The sequence below is a fragment of the Sus scrofa genome, chromosome 4 (assembly GCF_054392235.1).
Source record: "Sus scrofa isolate SSC_HxYL_T2T_F1_AM1 chromosome 4, Sscrofa_HxYL_maternal_Yorkshire_Landrace_v2.0, whole genome shotgun sequence".
Lineage (NCBI taxonomy): Eukaryota > Metazoa > Chordata > Mammalia > Artiodactyla > Suidae > Sus > Sus scrofa.
In genome coordinates, this window is record NC_139386.1 from 105,144,838 (window position 1) to 105,168,525 (window position 23,688).

Genomic DNA, 23,688 nt, shown 5'->3' on the forward strand with positions numbered 1-23,688 from the left:
AGGTATTTGACAATATGTAACATCCATGCAGGATAAAAACTCTCAGTAAATTAGAAGCAGAAGGAAATATCCTCAGCCTATAAAGAGTATCTACAAACAACCTTCACTTAACACCATACTTAGTTAGTAGTGAGACTGAATGTTCTCCCCCTAAGACTGGCAACAAGGCAAGAATGTCCACTCTCACTACTCCTGTCAACAATGTACTACAAGTGTTAACCAGGGTAATAAGGCATGAAAAATAAATAAAAGGCATGCAGGTTTTTTTTTCTTTTACGGCCCTACCAGCAGCATATGGCAACACTGTGGCAACACTGGTTCCTTTGACCCAGTGGGCAAGGCTGAGGATTGAACCCACACCTCCACAGCAACCTGAGCCACTGCAGATGGGTTCTTACTGTGCTGTACCATTTTCCATAGTGGTTGTACCAATATATATATTCCTACCAACAGTGTAGGAGGGTTAAAAAGGAAGTCAGTCTAGTACAGAGGTACGTTAGGAAACTACACAGAACTACCATATGACCCAGCAACCCCACTCTTGGGCATATATCTGGACAAAACCTTCCTTAAAAAAGACACATGCACCCACATGTTCAGCGCAGCCCTATTCACAATAGCCAAGACATGGAAACAACCCAAACGTCCATCGATAGATGATTGGACTAGGAAGATGTGGTATATATACACAATGGAATACCGCTTAGCCATAAAAACAACAAAATAATGCCATTTGCAGCAACATGGATGGAACTAGAGACTCTCATACTGAGTTAAGTAAGTCAGAAAGAAAAGGCAATTGCCATATGATATCACTTATATCCGGAATCTAATATATGGCAAAAATGAGACTTTCCGCAGAAAAGAAAATCATGGACTTGGAAAATAGACTTGTGGTTGCCAAGAGGGAGGGGGAGGGAGTGGGATGGATTGGGAATGTGGAGTTAACAGATGCCAACTATTGCCTTTGGAATGGATTAGCAATGAGATCCTGCTGTGTAGCACTGGGAACTATGTCCAGTCACTTATGATGGAGCATGATAATGTGAGAAAAAAGAATGTATACATGTATGTATAACTGGGTCACCATGCTGTATAGTAGAAAAAGAAATGTATTGGGGAACCAACAATTGATTACAATTAAAAAATAAAAACAATCTAATAACCAAAAAAAAAAAAAGGAAGTCTTAATATGTACAATAGCCTGTGGATGAATCTCAAAGTCGTTGTGATGCGTAAAAGAAGGCGGTCTCGAAAGATTACATACTATAGGAGTTCCTGCCATGGTGCAATGGGTTAAGTATCCAGTGCCGCCACAGCTGAGGCATAGGTTGCACCTGTGGCTGGACTGATCCCTGGCCTAGGATCAATATGCCGTGGGTGCAGCCCTCCCCCAAAAAGATTACATGCTATATACTTCCATTCTTAAGATAGTCTTAAAAAGAACTATAGTGATGAACAGATTAGTGGATGTCAGGGCTTATGTTTGCAGGGAGCTATGACGTCTACACATATGTTAAAACTGATGGAGAATTTTTACCAAAAGTAGGAAAAACTCAATTTTCAATATACGATTAAAACATCTTCAGAAGTTGTACACTATGGACTGAGCAAGCTGGATGATGAAAAGCAGGGATTATGTCTTCTACCTATTAGTAGGTCAGTTGCCCAAACTTTTTGTAAGAATTTACTTTCTTTTTTTTCTTTTTTTTTTTTTTGTGTCTAGGGCTGCACCTGTGGCATATGGAGTTTCCCAGGCTAGGGGCCGAATTGGAGCTGCAGCTGCTGGCCTACGCCACAACCACAGCAACAATGGATCCCCAACACACTGAGCGAGGCCAGGGATCGAGCCCACGCCCTCATGGATACCTGGATTTGTTAACCACTGAGCCACGACAGCAACTCCAAGAATTTACTTTCTAAGACAATGCTGGATGCTTTTCTTCAGAGTTTTATGCATAAGTCAAACTTATCGGTTCCAGGTGCAGAGTTTCTGTGGTCACCTTTACTTCCTCACAGTCAGATCTTTAGGTGGTCTGGGCATAGGGGTGGGGGGATGCTGGCGCTTTGGTGCCAGGCAACTTGCTGTGTTCCCTCCAGGTTAGGCAGGTCTCCACTCCCAGCCCTGAGCTGAGGCTGGGAGTCCCACCAGGTGGGGGTCAAGAGCCTGACTCAACTGTTTGGGGTCTCCAGTTTCAAAGCAGGAAATCACAGAACATCACTGACTTTAATGGGGGTTTAAAAGAGGAAAACAGGGATTTCCCTTGTGGCACAGCAGGTTAAGGATCTAGTGATGACACTGCAGTGGCTCAGGGCCACTGCTCTGGTGTGGGTTCTGTCCCTGGCCTGGAACTTCCATATGCCATGGGCAAAGAAAAAAAAGAGAGAACGAGAGAGAGAGGAAAATAGCAGTAAGTTCGATAACTTCATAAGGATTCAAGTCAATGTTGCTGCAGTTGCAAAGCAGTTTTCTTTCAGTGGCTAGAGTTGGTGTCCCTCAGTTTTCTTTTCCCTTCTAGTCCCTTTGCCCTTTCTTTCTGATACTCCAGACTGCCCTCACTTCCACTCACTTTCTTCTCCTCTTCAGCTTTTCTCATCTACCATTCTCCCTGCCACAAGCCTCCACTAGGCTGAGGCCACCACAATGTCCAGGTGGGGAGTGACATCCTGGGCAGCATCCTCTAAACATTTCTGTGATCAGGACCTTGGCCCAGTTCTAAGTCAGCTGTGAGTATAAAGATTTTATTTATTTTTTGCCATATATTGTCCGATCATTTAAGAAATGTCCAGAATAGGCAAATCCACAGAGACAGAAAGTAGATTTGATTGCCAAGGGGCCGGGGGTGGGGGTGGGGGTGGGGGGAGTGTGGAATGGAGAGTGACTGGTAATGGGTGTGGGAGTTTCTTTTTGTGGTGATAAAATGTTCTGGAATTAAGAAAAGATACATGCACCCCATGTTCATAAGCAGCCCTATCTACAATAGCCAAGACATGGGAATAACCCAAATGTCCATGGACAGATGAATGGACAAAGAAGATGTGATATAGATAGATAGATAGATAGATAGATAGATAGATGTACATACCTACATACATACACACATGCACACACAAATACACAATGGAATGCCACTTGCAGCAACATGGAAACTAGAAACCATCATACTAAGCTAAGCAAGCCAGAAAGAGAAAGACATACGTTATGATATCACTTATATGTGTAATCTAAAACATGGCATAAATGAACTTAGCCATGAACACAGACTCATAGATATAGAAAAACAGACTTGTGGTTGCCAAGGCAGAAGGAGATAGGGGAGGGAAGGATGGGGAGTTTGCGATTAGCAAATGCAAACTATTATATATAGAATAAACAAACAACAAGGTCCTACTGTATAGCACAGGATGTTAACTATACTTAACATCCAGCAATAACCCAGAATGGAAATAATGGAAAAGAATATGAAAGAGAATGTATGTATGTATAACTGAATCACTCTGCTGTACAGCAGAAACCAACACAACATTGTAAATCAATCCTACTTCAATAAAATTTTGTTTAATGTTCTAGAATTAGACAGTGGTGATGGTTGAAAACTTTGTAAATAATAACAAACCACTGAATTTTACCTAATGAAAAAGAAATAAGTAAAATTTTAAAACCGGGAAAAAATAATAACACTGACCTATCAGGCCATTGCCTGTTTAACCTGGACGTCAAATTGGCAGCTCCAGAGCAAACAAAATAAGGTCCAATCCATCATCTAGGGTGCACACCACAAAGACAAATATGGATACATAGTTCATTCTCTTATCAGGGTAACATGGCTCTGAAATGAGGACGGAGATAGAGTGAACGCTTCCGCATCCTAGCTGGAGATGCATCTCTCTGCTTTTTGAAAAACGACTGATCTTCCACTTAGAGAAACATCTCTTGCATCCCGTGGTCTCCTATAAGCACATGGAGCTGAGGATATTTGGAAAAAGTCACCGTGACAGATGCAAGCCTGGAGACACAGAGAAAGTGAGGCCCAGGCTAAAGAACGTCCACATCTGAGGACTGACTGGTGGTAAGCATCCTAATAACGCCCAAGACGCAGAAGCCCGCATTCATCTAACTGCCAAGGGCCAGCCTGACGGAGGGAGCAGCCAGGACTCCAAAGGCCTCAGCGCAAGAGCAGTTGAACACGCCCCAGAAGCGGCGCTGCATCGCTCGGGCCTGGAGGTACGGGTGGAATCCGGCTTCCGGGGAGGCAGCCTTGCACGCTCTGCCGCTTAGGCCCTGCAGCCCGGGTACCCGCCACCACTTCTCCGTGCGCCAGCCGCCAGGTATAGAGGTTTTAAGGAGCGGCCGCCTTTGAAAACCCTTTTATGTCTTCCCATTCTGGGGATTCCCTGGGATTAAAATCTAAGTCCACCGTGGAGTTCTTGGTGCCTCTCGCCTCTCCTCCAGACCCCTGCAGCGAATGCATTCTTTCACCGAACATTTACTGGGTGCCTAACAGTTGCCAGACAGGGTTCCAGGCGAGGCGTCGCATCCAGAGCAAAAGCAAGGTCGGGGCCCGGTGGATTCCTCCTCTAGAGGCATGGAGGCAGGCAGTGCGGTAGGGGCCCAGTAGATTCTGGTCTTCCACCCCCACCCCCCCGCGCCTGCGCACTGGCCCCCTGGGCTCTTTGGGAAGGGGCGGGGGAGGCGGGACTGGCGAGGAGCACCACAGGTGAAGCAGAGCGAAGATTTGGAAAATGAATGACTTCAGATAAAAGAGGCAGCAGTTTCACATGGGGACTTGTCATTTGATCATCACTGTCCTCCGCTCCTCTGGCTCCATGCCAGTGCCCAAACATGCCTAATCATATGACTCTTGGTCTCTATGCCTCCGGCTCCCCAAGCTTCTGAAGTGGGGATGGAGGCTAAGCAAAACAAAGGAGTTGATGTGGGTAGAGAACACTTCAGGTGCCGCTGTACAATTAGCTGATTATGTGTAATACATTTTTCCAGATTTATTGAGATGTCATTGACATAGAGCATTGTATAAGTTTAAGGTGTTTATCATCATGAATTGACTTACACACATTATGAAATTACCACAATAAGTTTAGTTAACATCCATCATCTGATACAGATAGAAAAAGATGGGTTTTTTTTCCCTTGTGATGAGACTTCTTAAGACTTACTCTCTTAATAACTTTCCAATGCAATGTTAACCAAAGTCATCGTGTTACACCTGACATCCCCAGTACCTATTTTATAACCAGTTTGCGCCTTATGAACACTTTGATTATGTATGCTATGATTGATTGGCAGCCCACTGGTACCCCAAGCAGGTGTCTCTGTGGTGTAACTGGTTAGAGTGTTGAGCAGTTGGCCAAAAGCTTGGTGATTTGAGCCCACCTGGCGATGGTTATATTTATGGGAAAGCTATTTTTCCATCTTTCCTTGGGATACCTGCTCCTTACCCTCAAGTTTCTCCTCTCAAGACTCTAGCCTTCCTCAGGTACGTCTAGCAAAGAATGCTGTCTTGGGCAAAAAGTCCATTTTAGAACTCCAGAGCCTATCTAACCCACACTCACCAAATATCTTCCCCTACTTTTCCAGAGGCTAGGTTTTTACAGCTTAGCATGTTTGGAACACTGGGAATCCCTAAAATGGAGAACAAGAGAACTCAGGTCACACCTGTGGTGAAGCCACAGGCTCTGGGCAGGAAACCGGATTGGTAGAACAAGTTCCTTGACTTCTGTACCTTCATTGCTAATGTAAAATGAACCAAATGGAGTACTTGGGTTGTCCAAAGTTTAAATGCGGTTTTAAATGAGATGTGTAGGTAAAGCCCTGAGCCTAGGGCTTCTCCCATAGTAAATGTTCAGTACACATTGGCTGTTATCACTGCCATTGCCATCAGCATTTTCATTATCTGCTTTGTTTAATTAGTATCCTTCTTGGAGTTTCTGTTGTGGCTCAGCAGGTTACAAACCCAACAAATATCCATGAGGATGTGGGTTCAATCCCTGGCCTTGCTCAGTGGGTTAAGGATCCGGCATTGCTGTGAGCTGTGGTGTAGGTCACAGATGTGACCTGAATCCCACATTGCTGTGGCTGTGGCATAGACTGGCAGCTTTGGCTCCTATTCAACCCCTAGCCTGGGAACTTACATATGCCACAGACGCTGCTCTAAAAAGTGAAAAAAAATTTATCATCCTTCTTGATATAAATAGATCATTATTCAAACATTTTCTAACTGATGGTCATGAAACTGGCTCCAGTATTTACTACTGCAAAAACTACTGCAGGGAACTGCCTTATACATAATCAGCCATCACTTGTCTGTTTCTCCGTAGATTCCTGGAAATGGAATTGCCAGATCAACATATTTGCTCATTTCTGAGGACAACACAAACAGATGGAAACGTATATGTGTTAATGGATTGGAAGAATTAATATTGTTAAAATGACCATACTACCCAAGATAATCTACAGATTCAATGCAGTCCCTATCAAAATATCAAGGGAATTTTTCACAGAACTAGAACAAATAATTTCAATTTTGTATGGAAACACAAAAGACCCCAGATAGCCAAAGCAATCCTGAGAAAGAATAATAGAGCGGGAAGAATCACTCGCCTTGACCTCAGACTACACCAAAAAGCTATAGTAATCAAAACGGTATGGCACAAAACAGACACATACAGAGACCAATGGGACATAATAGAGAACCCAGAAATAATCCCGCACACTTATGGTCAATTAATCTACTAGAAGGCAAGAATATTCAAGGGAGAAAATACTGCCTCTTAAGTAGCGGTGCTGGGAAAACGGAACAATTACATGTAAAAGGATAAAATTAGAACATTTTCTCCCACTATATACAAAAATAAACTCGAACTGTACTAAAGAGTAAATGTAAGACCAGAAATCATAAAACGCCTCGAAGAAAATGTAGGTAGAACACTCCTTGACATAAATCATAGCAATATTTCTTTGGATCTGTCTCCTAGAGCAAAGGAAACAAATGCAAAAATAAACATATAGGACCAAAGTAGACTTCAAAGCTTTTGCACAGAAAGGAAACCATCAACGAAATGAAAAGACAGCCTACTGAATGGGAGAAAATATTTGCTAATGATACGACCAACAAGGTGTTAATATCCAAAATATATAAACAGCTCATTCAACTCAACATCAAAACAAATGAACAAAAATTTAAAAATGGGCAGAAGACCTGAATAAACATTTTTTCAAAGAGGACAAGCAGATGGCCGACAGGCATATAAAAAAATGCTCAGCATTGTTAATCATCAGGGAAATGCAAATCAAAATCATGATGTATCACCCCACACCTGTCAGAATGGCTATCATCAAAAAGAACACAAATAACAAATGTTGGCAAGGATGTGGAGAAAAGGACACCGTGGATGGGAAAGTAAAATGGTGCAGCCACTGTTTCTCAAACTAAAAAACTAAAAAGAGAACTACCACATGACCCAGCAATGTCACTCCTAAGTATGTATACAAACCAACAACAACAACAACAACAACAACAAAACCCCACTAATTCAAAAAGATAGATGCACCCCAAAATTCATAGCAGCATTATTTACAAATGCCAAGATATGAAAGCAACCTAAGCATCCCTCAACAGATGAATGGATAAAGAGGATGTGGTGTACACACACAGACACACACACACACACACACACATGCATACACTCTGGAATACTACTTGGCCATTAAAAAGAATGAAATTTTGTCATTTGCAACAACAGGATTGACTTGGAGGGTATTATGATAAATGAATAAGTCAGACAGAGAAGGACAAATACTGTATGATATCACCTACATGTGGAATCTAAAAAATACAATAAACTAGGGAATATAACAAAAAGGAAACAGACTCACAGATATAGAGAAAAAAGTAGTGGTTACCAGTAGGAGAGAGAAGGAGGAGGGGAAAGATAAGGGTAGGGAATTAAGAGGTATAAACTATTATGTATAAAAGAAATAAGCTACAAGAATACATTGTACAATACAGGGAATATACCTAATATTTTATAACTATAAATGGAGTATAGCCTTTAAAAATTGAGGGGAGTTCCCGTTGTGGCTCAGTGGTAATGAGCCTGACTAGTATCCATGAGGATGTGGGTTTGATCCCCGGCCTTGCTCAGTGGGTTAAGGATCCGGCATGGCTGTGACCTGCGACTTGGATCTGGAGTTGCTGTGGCTGTGGTGCAGGCTGGCAGCTTCAGCTCCGATTTGACCCCTAGCCTGGGAACTTCCATAAGCTGTGGTTGTGGCCCTAAAAAAATTTTTTTTTTTAAAAATACTTGCTCATTTCTAATTTTGCTAGTTCTCACCTAATTACCCTGAAAAGAAGATGCAGCAGGTCATATTCCCAATGTTTTACAAGAATATTCTTTTCTCCACCATTTCGCCAAAGCTGGATAGTACTTACCTACCATTTCCTTGAACTTATTTTTGCCAGAATTTTTATGGACCAACAGTGGGAAGATGTTCCGTACATAATACCAAACCCAGAATCCTTAAACTAAAAGAGTGATTATGGAGTTCCCATCTTGGCACAGTGGGAACGAATCCAGCTAGGAACCATGAGGTTGAGGCCTTGCTCAGTGAGTTAAAGATTTGGTGTTGCTGTGGGCTATGGTGCCGGTGTAGGCCAGCAGCAAGAGACAAAAAAAATAAATAAATAAATGAAAGAGTGATTAATATGATTACATAAAAATATATATTCAAGATGAAAATAATGAACTTTAAATAAACACACACACACACATATATACGGCAAAGGAATTATTTTGATTTAGGGTATATGTTTATCAGTTATATATGCTCATAAATTTGTTTAGAAAAACAGAAATCCCCTGATGTACTCCCACAAATTTTCATCACATGTAACCAATGACTTGTTTATGCTCTTATTCCTAATTATTTCTAATCCTTGATTTTCAAATTTTAGGCATTGTTTCTTTCATTTACTCCTTACATCACTAACATACACACACTCACACACACACACACACACACACACACACACACACACACACACCTCCCCTTGCCTTATCCTCCAATATATTTGTATTATAGTTTGGTAGGTCGATTATTACATTAACTGTTTGATTGTTGCTATTTTAGGGCTGCACCCATGGCATATGGAGGTTCCCCGGCTGGGGGTCTAATCGGAGCTGTAGCCGCCGGCCTATGCCACAGCCACAGCAGCGCGGGATCTGAGCCGCATCTGTGACCTACACCACAGCTCATGGCAACACTGGAAAAGGGCATGGGCGCTCAAGAATATAAACATTTCCCAAAGAATGCTACATGCCAGTTAACCCCAAAGAATTCAACAAGGTCCTGACTTTATTCCTAAGAATTTGCAAGTCTATTTACCGGCCTACCCTGAACCCTCCTCATCCCACCCCCACCCCCAAATGATAAAAAGAAAAATTTCAAGGATAAACTCCAGACAAACCTATTTCCGGCCTTCTTGGTAGAGCCAGAATGCTCGTGGCATCAAAAAGATAGTCAAATCATGCCTGGGAACGTTCCACAAGTGGAGCCTCGCTCTCCCAAACCCACTGCCGAAGCATCCCACCAACTCTGGGCTCCTTGTCCTCTTAAGAGTCTCCTTGTTCCTTCCTGTCTCCTTCTACTACCGCGTCCTCTTTCTTCCCGCCTTTCCTCAGCCGCCTTCAAGTGGACCTCCCCACATTTTTTTTTTTGCATAAGTTGTATTTCCTAAGTTCCCAAACTATGATTTGGCGGCGAATATTTTCACTACGTAAGACGTCCTTGGGGCTCCTGACTAAATATTTCTCCGGAGCAGAAGGGAATGAACGTGTTTCCATCTGGTCACGTCCGGGGGCGGGGGGGGGGCATCTCCTCGTTGGCGCAGGTCCAAGGGGAGACCAAGGGTCCGGACTCGGAGTTGCTGCTGCGAGTCTCACCTTCGACCCGGAGGAGCCCGGCCGGCGGCAAAGGGTGAGGACCTGGGGGGGTCTCCTCAGACGCTGGAATCTGAGGCCCAGGCTCCTCTTCTGGGGCGGAAGGACGAGATTTCCTGGAGTCGAGGTTCCGGTCTTACCCTAACAGCGGCTTTCGTGTCCAGTGGAGATTCAGGGGCGAGAAATTCTGAACAAAATCAGAATAAACTGGAAAAAGGCCAATTAAAATTCTTAATAAAATAGTACCGGAATACAACACTGCTTGGAATTCAGGTCTTGAACCATTAACACGAAAGCTCAGAGGCAGTCACCCTGGCTGCTCAGGGACATCAGAGCCCTTCAAGACTCGGGTGCTGCCACGTCCGTGTGGCCCTCGCGGTTCCGGGGCAGCGCGTGGGTCCGACGCAGAACAGGAGTGAGTAAAAACTGCTGAGCGCCGCCCCAAAGACGAGGTTCCACCGAGACTCGAACTCGGATTCACGCTGGATTCAGAGTCCAGAGTGCTCGCCATCACACCATGGAACCACCGGGGACCCTTCAGCTGGGATCACTGAATTCAGAGGCCAGAGTGCTCACCATAACGCAGACCCTCCCGCAGCCCGTCCCTGCCAGCAGTTGAGCCAGGCGCGCGCAGCCCCGCCGGCCCAGGACCCGCTTCCCGCCGGGCGCGCTCCTCAGCCGCGCGCAGCCCGCGTCCTCCGCGACGCCAGGGGGCGCCGGCCTTGCCTGCCCTCGGCCTCCCTGCAGGTTAGTACGTCCAGGAGGACATGAAATCCACTGGGGTCAGCGACAGGGCAGGGCTTTCAGGCCTCCCCCAAGTCCACCTGCTCTGCCAGCATTTGTGGAGTGTTCTACGCTGAGGTAGGATTCCCACCAGAAAAAACAAGTTCCTTTCCTCTTTGTTAAGGGTCCTCTTCCCGCTGCCCTGGGAGCTCTGAGCATCCTCAGAACAGCCCCTGGGACTTCCCAGGAAGTCTTCTCCCTGGGACCCCAGGGCCAAGGTTAGATTAGAGTCGCAGGACGTTGCGGGCTTCACCGGGGGACACAGTCCATTCTGTTAGGAATCAGGGTGGACCCAAATGGGCCCGGGCCCCACACAACTTACCCAGAGCACCCACACCGCCGGCGCCCTGAGCAGCGTGGTCGAGTGTGAGTAGGTGAGAGTTTCTTCTGGGCTTTTCCCTCCTAGAGCCAATAGTGGAGGGGCGTGTGTCTGCTGAAGAGAAAGATGCTTTAGTCAGAAAAGCCGGCAATCTGGGGGAGAAGGTGGATTCCTGTCCAGAGAGAGACCAGCTTTGCGGATTCTGCTCGCCCTTGACAGTTTTGAAAGGGAAAAAGGGAAAACAAGCTCAGTGGCTCATTAGGATAAGAGATTAGATTACGTGTCGTCTTTCCACCTGATTCCTAACAGAGCGGACACTCCGCCAGTAAAGCCCGCAGCGCCCTGCGACCCTAGGGTCCCAGGGAGGGGACATCCCAGGAAGTCCCAGAGGCTGTTCTGAAGATGTTCAGAGCTCCCAGGGGAGCGGGAAGATGACAGACACAAAGAGGAAAGTAACCCTTTTTCTGGCAGGAGTTCTACTTCAGCGCAGGAAACTCTACAAATGCTGGCAGAACAGAGGGTTTGGGGTGGGCCCTGCCCTGTCGCTGACCTCAACGGATTTTATCGTCCTCTGGTACAAACCTGCCCGGAGGCCGCGGGCAGGCGAGTCCGGAGCCTCCTGGCGTCGAGGCGGAAGCGGGCTGGGGGCTGCGGGGTGAGGAGCGCGCCCGGCGGGAGGCGGGGCCTGGGCCGGCGGGGCTGCGCGCGGCCTGGCTCAGCGGCTGCAAGGTAAAGGCCGGTGGGCGGTTCCATGGTGTAATGGTGAGCACTCTGGACTCTGAATCCAGCGATCCGAGTTCGAGTCTCGGTGGGACCTCGCCCTTTGGGCGACGCTTTTACTCATTTCCCTCAGTCCTGCTCTCTGATCCCAAGGTCTGGATCCCTGGAGGCAGGACCCAAGCGCTGTCCCCGGGCTCTGGCCCCCCGGCTCCTGCAGCCGTGGGCCCCGCACAGCCGCGTCCCTCGCATTGGGCTACCTCCTCCTCAGGAAGTCGGAACCAGGACTCTGGGTCCCTGAAACCGGCTTCTTTTAGCTGCACGGGCCCCACGGACCTGGCGGGCAAGTGAAGGGGAATGCGGTGTCCCCGCTGGACCAGGGCGGCTCTGCCTGTCCGTGGCATTTAAGGCCCCGCCGCCGGTCAGGTCACCCTGGGACCCTGGAGTAAAAGGCAGAGGCTGCATCCACGGAATCCAGCACCACTTCACACGGCGCCTCTTGCACCTGCAGGGTTGTCCCTCTGAGTAAATGGTCGCTATGAGGGGCTGTGATGTCCCTGATCAGCCAGGGTGACTGCCTCTAAGCTTTCGTGTTGGTGGTTCAGACCTGAATTGGAAGTACTGTATTTTATTCTGGTGCCTTGTTTTATTGCGGTTTTTAATTGATCCAATACCACTTTATTCAGATTTTATTCACAATGTCTCCCCCCTGAAGCTCTCTTGGACGCGAAAAGCCACCGTTAGGCGAAGATTTGAGCCTTGACTCCAGGAAATCCTGTCCTTTTGTTCCAAGCTCAGCCAGAAAGAGGAGCCTGGGCCACAGAGTCAAGCGTCTATGGAGACCAGGGGTCCCTGGTTCACCTCTACCCAGGCTTTTGAGACATTTTGCAGGTCTTACAACCAAGGCTGGACTGTATTGGATATACCTGGTTTGGTTAGATTTGAATTGGAAGCCACATTCATTTTTTTAATCAAAAAATTAAATGTTATTTAGTCATAAAATTAAATTTTAAAAATCCCCTCTAAAGATTGAAACCACAATGTAAAAACGAACATGGGTGTCCTGTTTATGGAACGACCGGATGGATAAGTCGTAAAGCAACTAAAACACAATAATATGCTTTCCCCTATTCTGTTGTTAGTGGCATTGTTGCTATTTCATTATTCTTTTGTCCACGTAATGTGGGAAAAAGCATAAGAGACTATAGAGTGCTGTATTCCTCTTACTCCCAGGGTCCTTAAAAACGAAAATCCTGGTATTAGAGAAGAGAGATGCAGATGAAATATAGATTTCCATTAAAAAAAAAAAACCCTTAGTTCTAAATCTGAATTGTTCATGCTTGTGACTATACGTGAATACATGAGTCCATGCAAATATGAGTATGTATTTCCTAGTTGTGGCCACTGGAAAGCCTAGAAATAAACCAATTTCAGTGAGTATCTCTAGGTTACACAATTTGTGAGGAGAATAGTGCTTTGCATGAAAAGGAACCAGATTCTTAGAGAAATGACTGAGTCTAGGTCAGGAGCAGTAAATTTTCAAGATGACACAGAAGCATCTTGACATACTGCTATCTGGAAAGGCCTCAAAGACTGTTAGAATCTTACCCAGGAGTCCCCGTCGTGGCGCAGTGGTTAACGAATCCGACTAGGAACCATGAGGTTGCGGGTTCAGTCCCTGCCCTTGCTCAGTGGGTTAATGATCCGGCGTCGCCGTGAGCTGTGGTGTAGGTCGCAGACGTGGCTCGGATCCCGCGTTGCTGTGGCCCAGGTGTAGGCTGGTGGCTACAGCTCCGATTCGACCCCTAGCCTGGGAACCTCCATATGCCGCGGGAGCGGCCCAAGAAATGGCAAAAAGACAAAAAAAAAAAAAAAAAAAAAATCTTACCCAAAGGATGAAGGAGCCAGATGAGAGTCACATTCACTACTGAAACAGAAGTAATTAGAGTATCAGGAAGGACTATATTGCAATGGGTTGGAACGCTTCAATATCTTTGAAACTTTGAGTTCATATTAGCACGGGGAAAAAAGAGAAATAAAAGAAACTAATTGGTGACCACAGAAGATGTTTGGCGAATTGCTCATTAAGCTGCAGTTTTCTTTGTAGATGGTCCCACTAAGTAATTAAATACTATTTCGTATTCAGGGGAAGTTTCTCTTTAGACAAGTGTTCCAGGTAATAACATATGACCATGGAATATCACCATTATACTCCATGTCGTCAGTTACTGGATCCAGGCCTTGAAGTCAAAGGGCTGCTAATGTCTTTAGAAGAAGCACGCAGGACCTGATGTGCCTCCTGATCAGATAGCAAACACTACTTTTGAGATAGTCTTGCCAGTGTATCAAACATGAATGTCATCAGTCTCTACATCGGCCAGGTCCGAAATAGTGACCACTAGACACATGTGGCTATTGAATACTCAGAATGTGGCTAGGAGGACTGAGGAACTGGATTTTAATTGTATGTGATTTATAATTTATGTAAATGTAAACTTAAAAACTGAGGACATGTACAATATTTTTCTACTAAACACAATTTTAAAACTTTGGTACAATTATATTTCTTTTAATGCATAGCATTAATTAGCTATGTAGAAGATTATATTTGTATTATTGTGGGTTGATAGGTTTTGGTTTTCAGTGTGGCTACTGGAAAAATTTAAATTACATATATGGCTTGCAAATTTTTTCTCTTACAGTGCTGCTCTAGATTCTCCTACCAAAGAGGGAAATATGGAGGACAGAAGAATTTACTACAGTATACCCAGGTATACAATTTAGACTGTGGGAATGCTACAAAACAAACAACTCTGTGTCTTTGACAAATAAATGATTTTTTTAAAAAGGACAAAAGAGACCAAGAAAGAAATAGAGTGAGGGGGAGTGAGGGTGAGAGAGAAATGAAGGAGCAAAGTAGGGAAGGAGGAAGGAAGGATCTGAGGGGAAGCATATATGTAAGAAACAAACACACATCCAACTGATTACAGTTTGCGGAATTTATTTAAATCCCTTTGAACACTATTTTACGATAGCCAAGATCTTGAACAAATTTATGAGAAATTGTATTGCTAAAATAATAAGGGATTATGGCGCTGAATTTAAAAAATGAATGAATCCACGGTGAAACTCAAAAAAAAAAAACCACTTTAATAATATGGAAGAGGTAGGGATTGTCTTTTCCACAGCACAACGGCAGCAATACAAGTATAAAGAATGACTGAATGAGAAAGTTTCCAATATACAAACACAAATATGGCAATGGACACACATCAGGGATGGATAAGGGATAGTAAATTTTTAGAGAAACAGCATCACAGGATGAGATATTCATACACTCCAATTCATACACCACTAACCAAATTACTGACTATAGAGAGAAAAACAGGTCTTTCCAATGGACAGATCTCACAGGACCCTCCAGAACAAAGCGTCCAATGCTCGAATGACAGGAGTGGTGGCAGGCAGTGTGGACACTCTCAGCCTCCTGCAGGGCTGTGCTAGGAAGCACACAGCAGGCACTGCGTTGTGCTCTTGGCGAAAGCTTTCCCCTGAATTGCATCAGGAGGAAATCATCAGACAACTGAAGGATGCAGACTTGTGAGCCAGACAACTGACTTGTCCTCTGCAAACCAGTCAATGTCCCCACAGTCAAAGACAATCACAAAAGGTGAGGAGAGGTTTGGGGTTCAAAAGGACTCAAGAATTATAGTCACATAAACTTCTTAGTCCTTCGGAACCCCAAATCTCTCTTCTCCTGTTGGTTGTCTTCCTTGCGGAGACATGGACTGTTTGAAGAAAGACAGGCCAGGTGTCTGGGCCACTGGCCTACATTCTGCAGCTGTCTGATAACTACCTCATGAAGACACTCAGGCGGAACACTTTCGGCAAGAACACTGCACAGTTAAGGGCGTCTGCTCCGACCACAGCCCGTGTGCTGACAAAGAATGTCCAGGTGGACATGGGGCCTTCTGCCAGCGGCTCCTGATGCCTGTGTGAGGAGGATGAATGTGGACAGGAGCAAGGGTGAAGGTCGCTCCAAACTGTAGTCCACCTGGGCCCTGGTCTCCTCATCGACTGATCACACCGAAGACTGGGAGGAGGCCGATGACTGCGATTTCTCTCATGAGATCAGTCTTTTGGAGTAAAAACGGTGGGTGGAGGAGGTGATGGTTGAGATGCTGATTCTCAGGAGACGATCCCTCCAGTGTTCCTTTGGGGCTTCAACTTGATTGGCTGTTGTAGGTCTTTCTCATCAGGTGGAAAAGGAATCTTTTCTGCTGTGGTTTCTTGGGGTTGAGCAATAACTCTTCTTCGTTCTGGAAGTAACAGATACCTGTGAAACACAGAGAGAGGAGAGGAGGTGAGAGAGGACAGAGAAATCCAATGTGCGTCTTTGCTGGGTCCTGCTGAGAGCTGAGCCTGCAGGGATGGCCACATGGTGACTGAGGCCAGGAGCAGGCTGGGCTCCTGCTGACACGAGGAGCTGAAGGCAGAGCCACAGGCTGGCTGGAGGGGAACGTGAGAGCCATGCCTTAGACGTTCATCCAGCCTGTGGGGCAGGATCTAGGGACCCCTGTCCTCACCCCACCACTGCTTGGTGACATCCCAGCTCAGAGCTGCTGCAGAGCCTTAGCCAGATGCCCCCACCCAGTCCTCCGCAGCCACTGCCCTCTTGAGGCCCCTTCCTCTGCACTGAATGATGGCCTTCTCACTGTTCCAGGGATGGGTGTGCTTTGCATCCCTCTTACACATTCCAAAACAAATTGCGCTCCAGAGCAGAGGGTCCTTGGTGGAGAAACACACCCTCTCCTAACTCTGTGTTCCTGTCTTCTGAGGAGGAGAGGCAGAGGGAGCACCCTGCAATGGGAGACCCAACAGGGACCTCAGAATGTATCCTAATCCACTTCCACCTTTTTTTTTTTTTTTTTTGCTTTTTAGGGCCACACGTGTGGCATAGCAGTCAAATCAGAGCCACGGCAATGTGAGATCCAAGCCGCGTCTGTGACCTATACCACAGCTCACAGCAACACCGGATCCTTAACCCACTGAGCGAGGGCGGGTATGAAACCCAGAACCTCATGGTTCCTAGTTGGATTCATTTCCACTGTGCCACAAAGGGAACTCCCACTTCTGCATTTTATAGAGGAGGAGCTGCGCTGCCAAGGAGCTACGGAGTAACTAAACCCAGGTGGCCTGTTATGGACAAACCTGGCCCTAGAACCCAGGCAACAGGCCCTTTCCACACCTTTGGAGGAAGAGAGAAGAAAGGCTCCAATCTGGAGAGGTCTACAGGTACTAGGGGCTGTTTGTTCAACCTCCTGGATAGGAATAAGTCTTTACAGAGAAATGCGGCTACAACAGGGCTGAGGAAAGAATGGAAAAGAGAGAAACACAAAATGGACTTGGAAAAAGACAGCAGCGAGAATCACTGTGGCCCAAACCATTTGCATTCCAAGGACACCAACATTCTAGGAAGGGGATTTCATGGTGCTACACTGTAAGGTATTTCTAGGAGTATTCTCAGCATCTAAACCAACAACACTCTGAGATAAATGTAAATAAGTATTAGTTTTGGTAATGCTAGATTCTCAAGACTGTTTTTTGGAAACTTGTCCTGAAGAAATAGTCTCTTAGTATTTTATGCTGGTGTAAAGAAGGGCATGAAAAAGGATAAACACAGGAGAACGAGACCTAAGATTCATACAGGGGTTTTGCACAAGGAAAAAATTTAATTAAGAAAAAGGAGTTGAATCTGCAATTCTGAAACAATTAGTGTGATGTGAAATCCACTTAGCAAACTGCAGGTTTCATCTTAATATTGGAAAAGAAAACACTAAATTTCATTATTATAGTAAGGGGATTTTTGGTTTTGATGTCTGCAGACACAACATATGGAAGTTCCCAGCCAGGGACTGAATCCAAGCTGTAGCTGCAACCTCAGTCACAGCTGTGGCAATGCTGGATTCTTTAACCCACCGCACTAGTCCGGGGATCAAACCCTCACCTGGAAGGTGACCCAAGCTACGGCAGTCGGGTTCTTAACCCACTGTGCCACAGTGGGAACTCCTAAGGGGAGGGCTTTTTTTTTTTTAATACTCTAAGTTTCTATGTAACGTTTTGTTTTGTTTTGTTTACTGTATCTTGTACTCTAGAAATTGTGAGAAACTTGAATCCAGAGTGCTTACATATCTAAACCATCCACTTACCTTTTTTCTCTTTTCCCTTCTCCAGCTGCACAAATAGTTATGTTGAAAAATGCTAATTCCATCAATGCCTGATATTCAGCTTTTCTATATAAATTAGCCACAAATGGACACTGCGGTACTATGACTGATATCCTACCAGATCCATAGTCCTTCTAATCCCAAAGTGTATACCAGCAGAGCTTTTAAAAACACTGGACCCAAGCCTCATTTGATTACCATTATTATTATTATTGTTATTGTTATTATTATTATCTGCTTTTTAGGGCCACAGATGAGGCATATGGAAGTTCCCAGGCTAGGGGTCCAATCAGAGCTGCAGCTGCTGGTCTCCACCATAGCCACAGCAATGCCTGATCTGAGCAGCATCTGCAACCTATACCACAGCTCCTGGCAACACCAGATTGCTACCCCACTGAGTAAGGCCAGGGATCAAACCCAAGTCCTCATGGATACTAGTTGGGTTTGCTTCAGCTGAGCCACAATGGGAACTGCCCAAACCTCAATTTAAATCAGAATTTCAATGGATTGGTTTAAGACATTCATATTAGATCAAATCTCACCCAGTTTTAATTTTAAAATCACATGATTTAGAATTATTCACGAGTCCTACCCGACTTCACACCGTTCATTTTGCTTCTTTCTATCCCTTCCACCGAGAACTTCTTTCTGCCTGGCCCCACAGAGTTTCCGGTCGTCCTTCTGACACTCTCATGGAAACCATCTGCCTTCTCAATTGGGTTTGTCTGAAGCAAGGTTCATCCTGTATTCTTTGTCTCTCCCTGAGTCGTCATGAATTTGGTCCAAAGTTCATTCACTGCAACGCTCTCCTAGATTCCCTGGTCTCAGATGCCCACTCAGGTCATGTTCTGGAATTTTACTGCACGTGTGGAAGGAGTAGGTGAGTCAAAGGGCAGGAGGTCTCAATGCCTGCTCCCCTCATGTCCTGAGCACTGTGACAACCGGGTGTCTACATCTTGGTTTGGCCAGTGTGCCAGGAGGGCGCCACCTACTGTCTTGCACTGAATGCCAGCTCCAGTGAGTCCCTCACAGGACTGCCCACCTGGCGCTGAGGGGACCTGACTCCAGGCCTGCCTAGCACTCCCACCTATGACCCGGTTCTTATGTAGCTTTTGTAAGCAGGACCCTTTTTCTCACCTTCAGCCCGTCGTCATGTACAAAGTTGAGCATAAAGGGTTTTCCTAGGTCCACATCACCAAAGGAAAGCCACATGCAAGTGAGTCATTAAGACCGTGGTCCTGGATGCAAGAGGCAGTGGAGTTGGAGGGGGAGGGAAAGGAAGCTGAGGAAGCCAACAATGTGTGTGGTTTCCCGCAAAGCACCATGTATTCAGCAGCCTTAGAGATGCTGTTGGGATGAAAAGACCACAGGCTCAGGCTTTCCTGGGGCTAAAAGTAGGACAGAGGGAATATCAGGAGAGCAGTCGCAGGGGCACGGCAGAGTCAGATGCAAACAAAAGACTGAGAGGCAAGGACCCCCTGGAAAGCAGGAAAGACCACGCAGAGGGAGCCAGAGCTGTGGAGTCCACAAAGGAGGAAGCGAAAACCTAGTGGGAGACTGAGCTGTGGTGCATAAGGAGAAAGGGCATGGAGGAGCCTGAGAGGTGATTACCTCGGTAGCCTAAGCAAGGAGGCCAGGGAATCTGCAGGCCAGTCTCCACTTGCTGAACTGCAGTTTTCTTTGGATAATCTTCTCTTTCAGGAAACTTAAGGCATGAAGGCGGTGGCACACACGACACTCCTGCCTGCTGGCAGCTGAGCCCTCACCCTCCAGCTTGGGAGGGGTCTTCATTCCGATGGAAGCATCCAGACCCAGCTCTGAAGAGAAAACCACAGCCAACAGGATCCATCGTTACTCATGATCTTCCTGTGACTCCCTGCTCCACCCCCAGGGACCTCCGGTAAAGACAGTGTCCAGGGACATGAAGGGCCATCGGGAAGTGCGTGGTGAGGGAAGCCACTGGAGACATTTGGTACTTCTTTCCTTCTGTTGATACTCCTGATACTAGTGAGACTACCATGAGGCAGACATGCTCCCAAATGCCCCAAAGGTGTCGAGAACAATAACATTGAGAAAAACAAAACGTTCCCAGGGAGAAAAGACCAAGACAAGGAAACCATGCCACACGCGGGGTGTACTTATTCGGTGGGACAAGAGTGTAGAGACCAAGCAAAGTCACAGGTGAAGGAAAAGCTCAGGGCAGAAAAGCCCTGGGGAAGGCTAAACCTGGAAACAATGTTAAATGTGCATCAATACACATCATAGGGCATGTGTATATAGATACACACACATATACACACATCCCGTACACATATTTTTTAGACACACTCAGTCCCCACGAGGTATAGAAGGTGTGCTGATAAATGAAAACATACACAAAGTGTGCGTGTACATTAAACCAATGAGAGTGCTGATGGTTCATTCTAACAGCCTCCTGATGAGCTGAATTTGAAACAAAGAACAGAAACAAGAAGAAGGAGAGAGAGAAGCTCTGGTGGGTAATATGAACTGTGACATACGGGGGAGGAATCGAGGAGTATGAAAATCAAGGGCATTGAAACTACCCATTGTTGCAAAATCTGCTATGAAACTAGACTGATGCTCAGGCCTCTGTGGAAAGTGAGCAGGAGAGAGACTCAGCCAGAGGGGCTGGGACTTGGCTGGGAATGTGGGAGGCCAAGGCCAAGAAAAAGAGAGGCAGGAGTGAAGAGAAGACAACTAGCTACCCCAGGACCTAATGGCACCTGTCAGGGCTACGCTTCCCCACACTCCCTGAGCACTTTCGAGGAGCCTCTCCAGGCTGCTCCGTGCTGCTCCTTCTCATCTCACCTCCACCTGAGAACCCGGGTCCCTCCTCATTCTCAGGTGAGGCCAACATCTGAGAGATGAGCCCCAGGCACCCGAGGCTCCAGCTGGAGATGTTGAGACTCCTGGAGGGTAAGGATGGTACATGCCCATCGACATGGAGGTGAGGGATGGAAAAGCTCAAAGTTAGAAAATCAAAGAAGCGGATCCTGAGGAGAATGAAACTGACAGCTATGGATAAAAGGAAAGAGATTGAGTTAAATGAGGTGTTATCCAACAGACCCACTGGTACACTTCCCGATGAAGGTGGCTCTTTATTTTCAAAAGAGGGGGAAAAACACACAACTCTGTCGCCCATCTCCTTGGCCTGAACTCCCTATTCCCCTTTTCTCTCTTACCTTGGAAGAGTGGCCCTTGGTCCCCGGTATCAGTGTTGGCAGTAAATCCCCGGATGGTGGGGGAAAGGTGGAGCCTGGCTTTGCCATCGCCACGATCTAAATGCTGGTCGAGGGGCAGCTGCAGATCATTGGCCACCTGGGTGCTTGTCTGCAGCTGAGCTTGTGAACTTTGCATCTCTGGCCTTCCAAAACTCAAAGGCACTTGGTGACAATCCTCCCAGGTGTCACCTGAAAAGAATACCGGGTTCAGTAGCACCCATCCAAGGTTTCCTTTGCTAAGCCCTCCATGAACACCCATTTGTGATGACCCAGCCTAACAGAGAAAGCACACAGTGACCCAGACAACACAGGCAGCCATCATGTACGGGAAGGAGATGCCATCTCTATGGCTATGCCTGGGGATGCGGAGATGCCAGGGGCCAGGCTGTGATGTCCCTGAGACAATAAATCACCCACATGACCCGAGAGGGTTTGATTTGCGATAAAGTCACACCTATTATTCTCTGACTCATACCTCAGTCCCTCAGCCTAATGAGAAGGCCTGAGGGAGAAAGAGTTGTTGATGTCTGCCCACAAGACTAAAAGACCAGGGGAAGAAGTATGGCCTCAAGTCTGCAGGTACCAATAGAAAAGGGAGTTGGACAACGATAGGACATGGACAAAGCGAAGAGAACATCCCAATTCTGGAGCCTTCTCAACGTCCTTCTTCATAAGTGTTGGCGGCTCTTCTGCCTCCCCACACATGTATGTTCTGTTCCCACGTGGGGTCAGCTAAGGGTCAAGGTCCTAGCAAGTATAAATAGTGTAGTACAGGCCTGAGTCCTGATAGGAGCTAAGGCACAGAAGGGTTGCAGAACCAGAATTTGTGTCTCTTCAGGGAGGTCATGCAGTGCACAGTCCTGAGACCACACACCCCTCCGGGGGGGTCTGGGCCCTGACTACTCACTGGTTGCATCCTGAGCATCAGGGACATCCATGTTCTCAAATGAGAGGGTGGCAGCACTCCTGTAAGGCCAGAAGGAGTCCGACAGGTCGGGAAGACCTGGGCAAGACCAAGCGCTTCCATCCAGTGAGTTCAGTGGGACACCACACTCTGCCATCGGCGGCAGCTCCCCGCGGAGCCTGGTGGGGGACGGAGGCCTGAGGATTCACCCAAGAGTGATCAGGAATCTTAGAGTCTATGTGGTTTGGATCAGATGATTAAGAGTGTGGCGAAGGCCGCCAAGGGGCTGGCTGACCCATTAGAGAGGGACAAACTGGGTGTGTATCTGGGGTGGGGGCAGAGTGTGTTTTTAGAGGGTCAGGAAATAGCGAGGACAGTCGGTCCTCAGTGCTCTGGCCAACGACAAGCTGATGAGGAGGAGACCGAATACCTCCATACGGTACAGTCATGACCCACAACACAGAGTGTCACGTAACAGTGGTGTCAGCCCTTCATTTCGATGGCATCGAAAGTGGGAAATGGGTGGAAATGGGCCTACAGCATGGGGAGGGGGGTGGGGGGGCGCCTCTGGAATCCCAGGCATCTCAGGCCATCAAGGCCTCTGTCTCTCTTTGTGGTGGCAATAATATACTATCACTGTCAGTCTCCATTTCTTGCTATGAAACCTATGCCAACATGCTGATGCCAAACAGGCAGACAGCAGACGTGAGAGAACAAGTGAGTGCCACAGACCCCTGGGACATAGTTCACGTGTGTCAGCTGACTGGGGGGTCACTACCCTTGAGAGCATAACGAGAGACGGGAAACAACACGGGCACCACAATGAGAGCAGAAAACGTCACACAACAGGAGAACTGCTGGTTGGCAAAGTGGAGGACACACATAGACCCAGCACTTTCTGCTTCTCCCTGGGTCAGAGGTCTGCAGATGTCATTACTCTATGAACAGCCCCACATACTCAAAATTACCTGGGGACAGGTGGCTCTGGTTCTTTCACCCCATTATGATCATTCTGGCTTTCTGCAAAGAAATTAACAGCACAGTTACTTTAGGCAGATCCCCTTAAATTGCTCCATCCTTTGCCTCATCTTTGCAAGGGTCATTAATACACACGATGTGAAAACAGCCTATTGTGAGAGAAATATTCCCGGAGGCCCTAGACAGAGTGTCAAAAGAGGGCACTGAGTTTCCGTCTTGAGGCACCAGACAAACCTCCTTGTTAGGATAAGTCGCCCTCACAGTTAGCTTATGTCCTGAGACTCTGCAAACAGCTCAACATAAATGTTTCCCCGCAGATCCTAGGGAACTTCCTCACTATGAACTCAGGGCTTGCTATAATATTCAGGCTTCTTCCAGCTGAAAGGCTTGTTAATGCATAAGATGAAGGACACGCTGAGCTTAGACGGACGAGTGGAATCTACACCCCAGCCAGTCCAAAGACTCTTCAGTGCTACAGAGAAACAGGGGCCTTTCTATTCCTAAGGTTGCAAATTCCAGGGCCGTTCCTTGCTTCAGAGACATGCACCAAAGTTGACAGTG

At 46.6% G+C, this 23,688-nt stretch overlaps 2 protein-coding genes and 2 non-coding genes across 35 annotated transcripts in view; 1 reads left to right on the forward strand and 3 right to left on the reverse strand.

Moving 5' to 3' along the window:
• The window catches only part of CHD1L (chromodomain helicase DNA binding protein 1 like), a 177,338-nt gene extending 166,705 nt beyond the window's left edge, over positions 1 to 10,633 (reverse strand). For all 7 annotated transcript variants that reach the window (XR_014844273.1, XR_014844274.1, XM_085023169.1 and 4 more), the window contains exon 1: positions 9,486 to 10,633. The gene's annotated coding sequence lies outside the window, so the exon portion shown is untranslated. The remainder of the gene's footprint in view (positions 1 to 9,485) is intronic.
• TRNAQ-CUG (transfer RNA glutamine (anticodon CUG)) lies at positions 10,408 to 10,482 on the reverse strand. The gene has a single exon. It is a non-coding gene; the product is annotated as a tRNA-Gln (tRNA).
• Positions 10,634 to 11,804: 1,171 nt separating the features above from the next.
• Positions 11,805 to 11,876, forward strand: TRNAQ-CUG (transfer RNA glutamine (anticodon CUG)). The gene has a single exon. It is a non-coding gene; the product is annotated as a tRNA-Gln (tRNA).
• Positions 11,877 to 14,760: 2,884 nt separating this feature from the next.
• Positions 14,761 to 23,688, reverse strand: part of LOC100519022 (NBPF family member NBPF6) — a 33,559-nt gene continuing 24,631 nt past the window's right edge. For 13 of the 26 annotated variants that reach the window (XM_085023227.1, XM_085023225.1, XM_021090701.2 and 10 more), the window contains 5 exons: positions 23,118 to 23,169; positions 22,153 to 22,346; positions 21,207 to 21,434; positions 19,615 to 19,820; positions 14,761 to 16,112 (listed from right to left, as the gene is read on the reverse strand). In XM_085023227.1, the coding sequence (XP_084879353.1) occupies positions 19,624 to 19,820; positions 21,207 to 21,434; positions 22,153 to 22,346; positions 23,118 to 23,169 (671 nt within the window). In that variant the 3' untranslated portion in view covers positions 14,761 to 16,112; positions 19,615 to 19,623. The remainder of the gene's footprint in view (positions 16,113 to 19,614; positions 19,821 to 21,206; positions 21,435 to 22,152; positions 22,347 to 23,117; positions 23,170 to 23,688) is intronic. The other 13 variants (XM_085023246.1, XM_085023243.1, XM_085023230.1 and 10 more) reach the window with 3 other exon arrangements.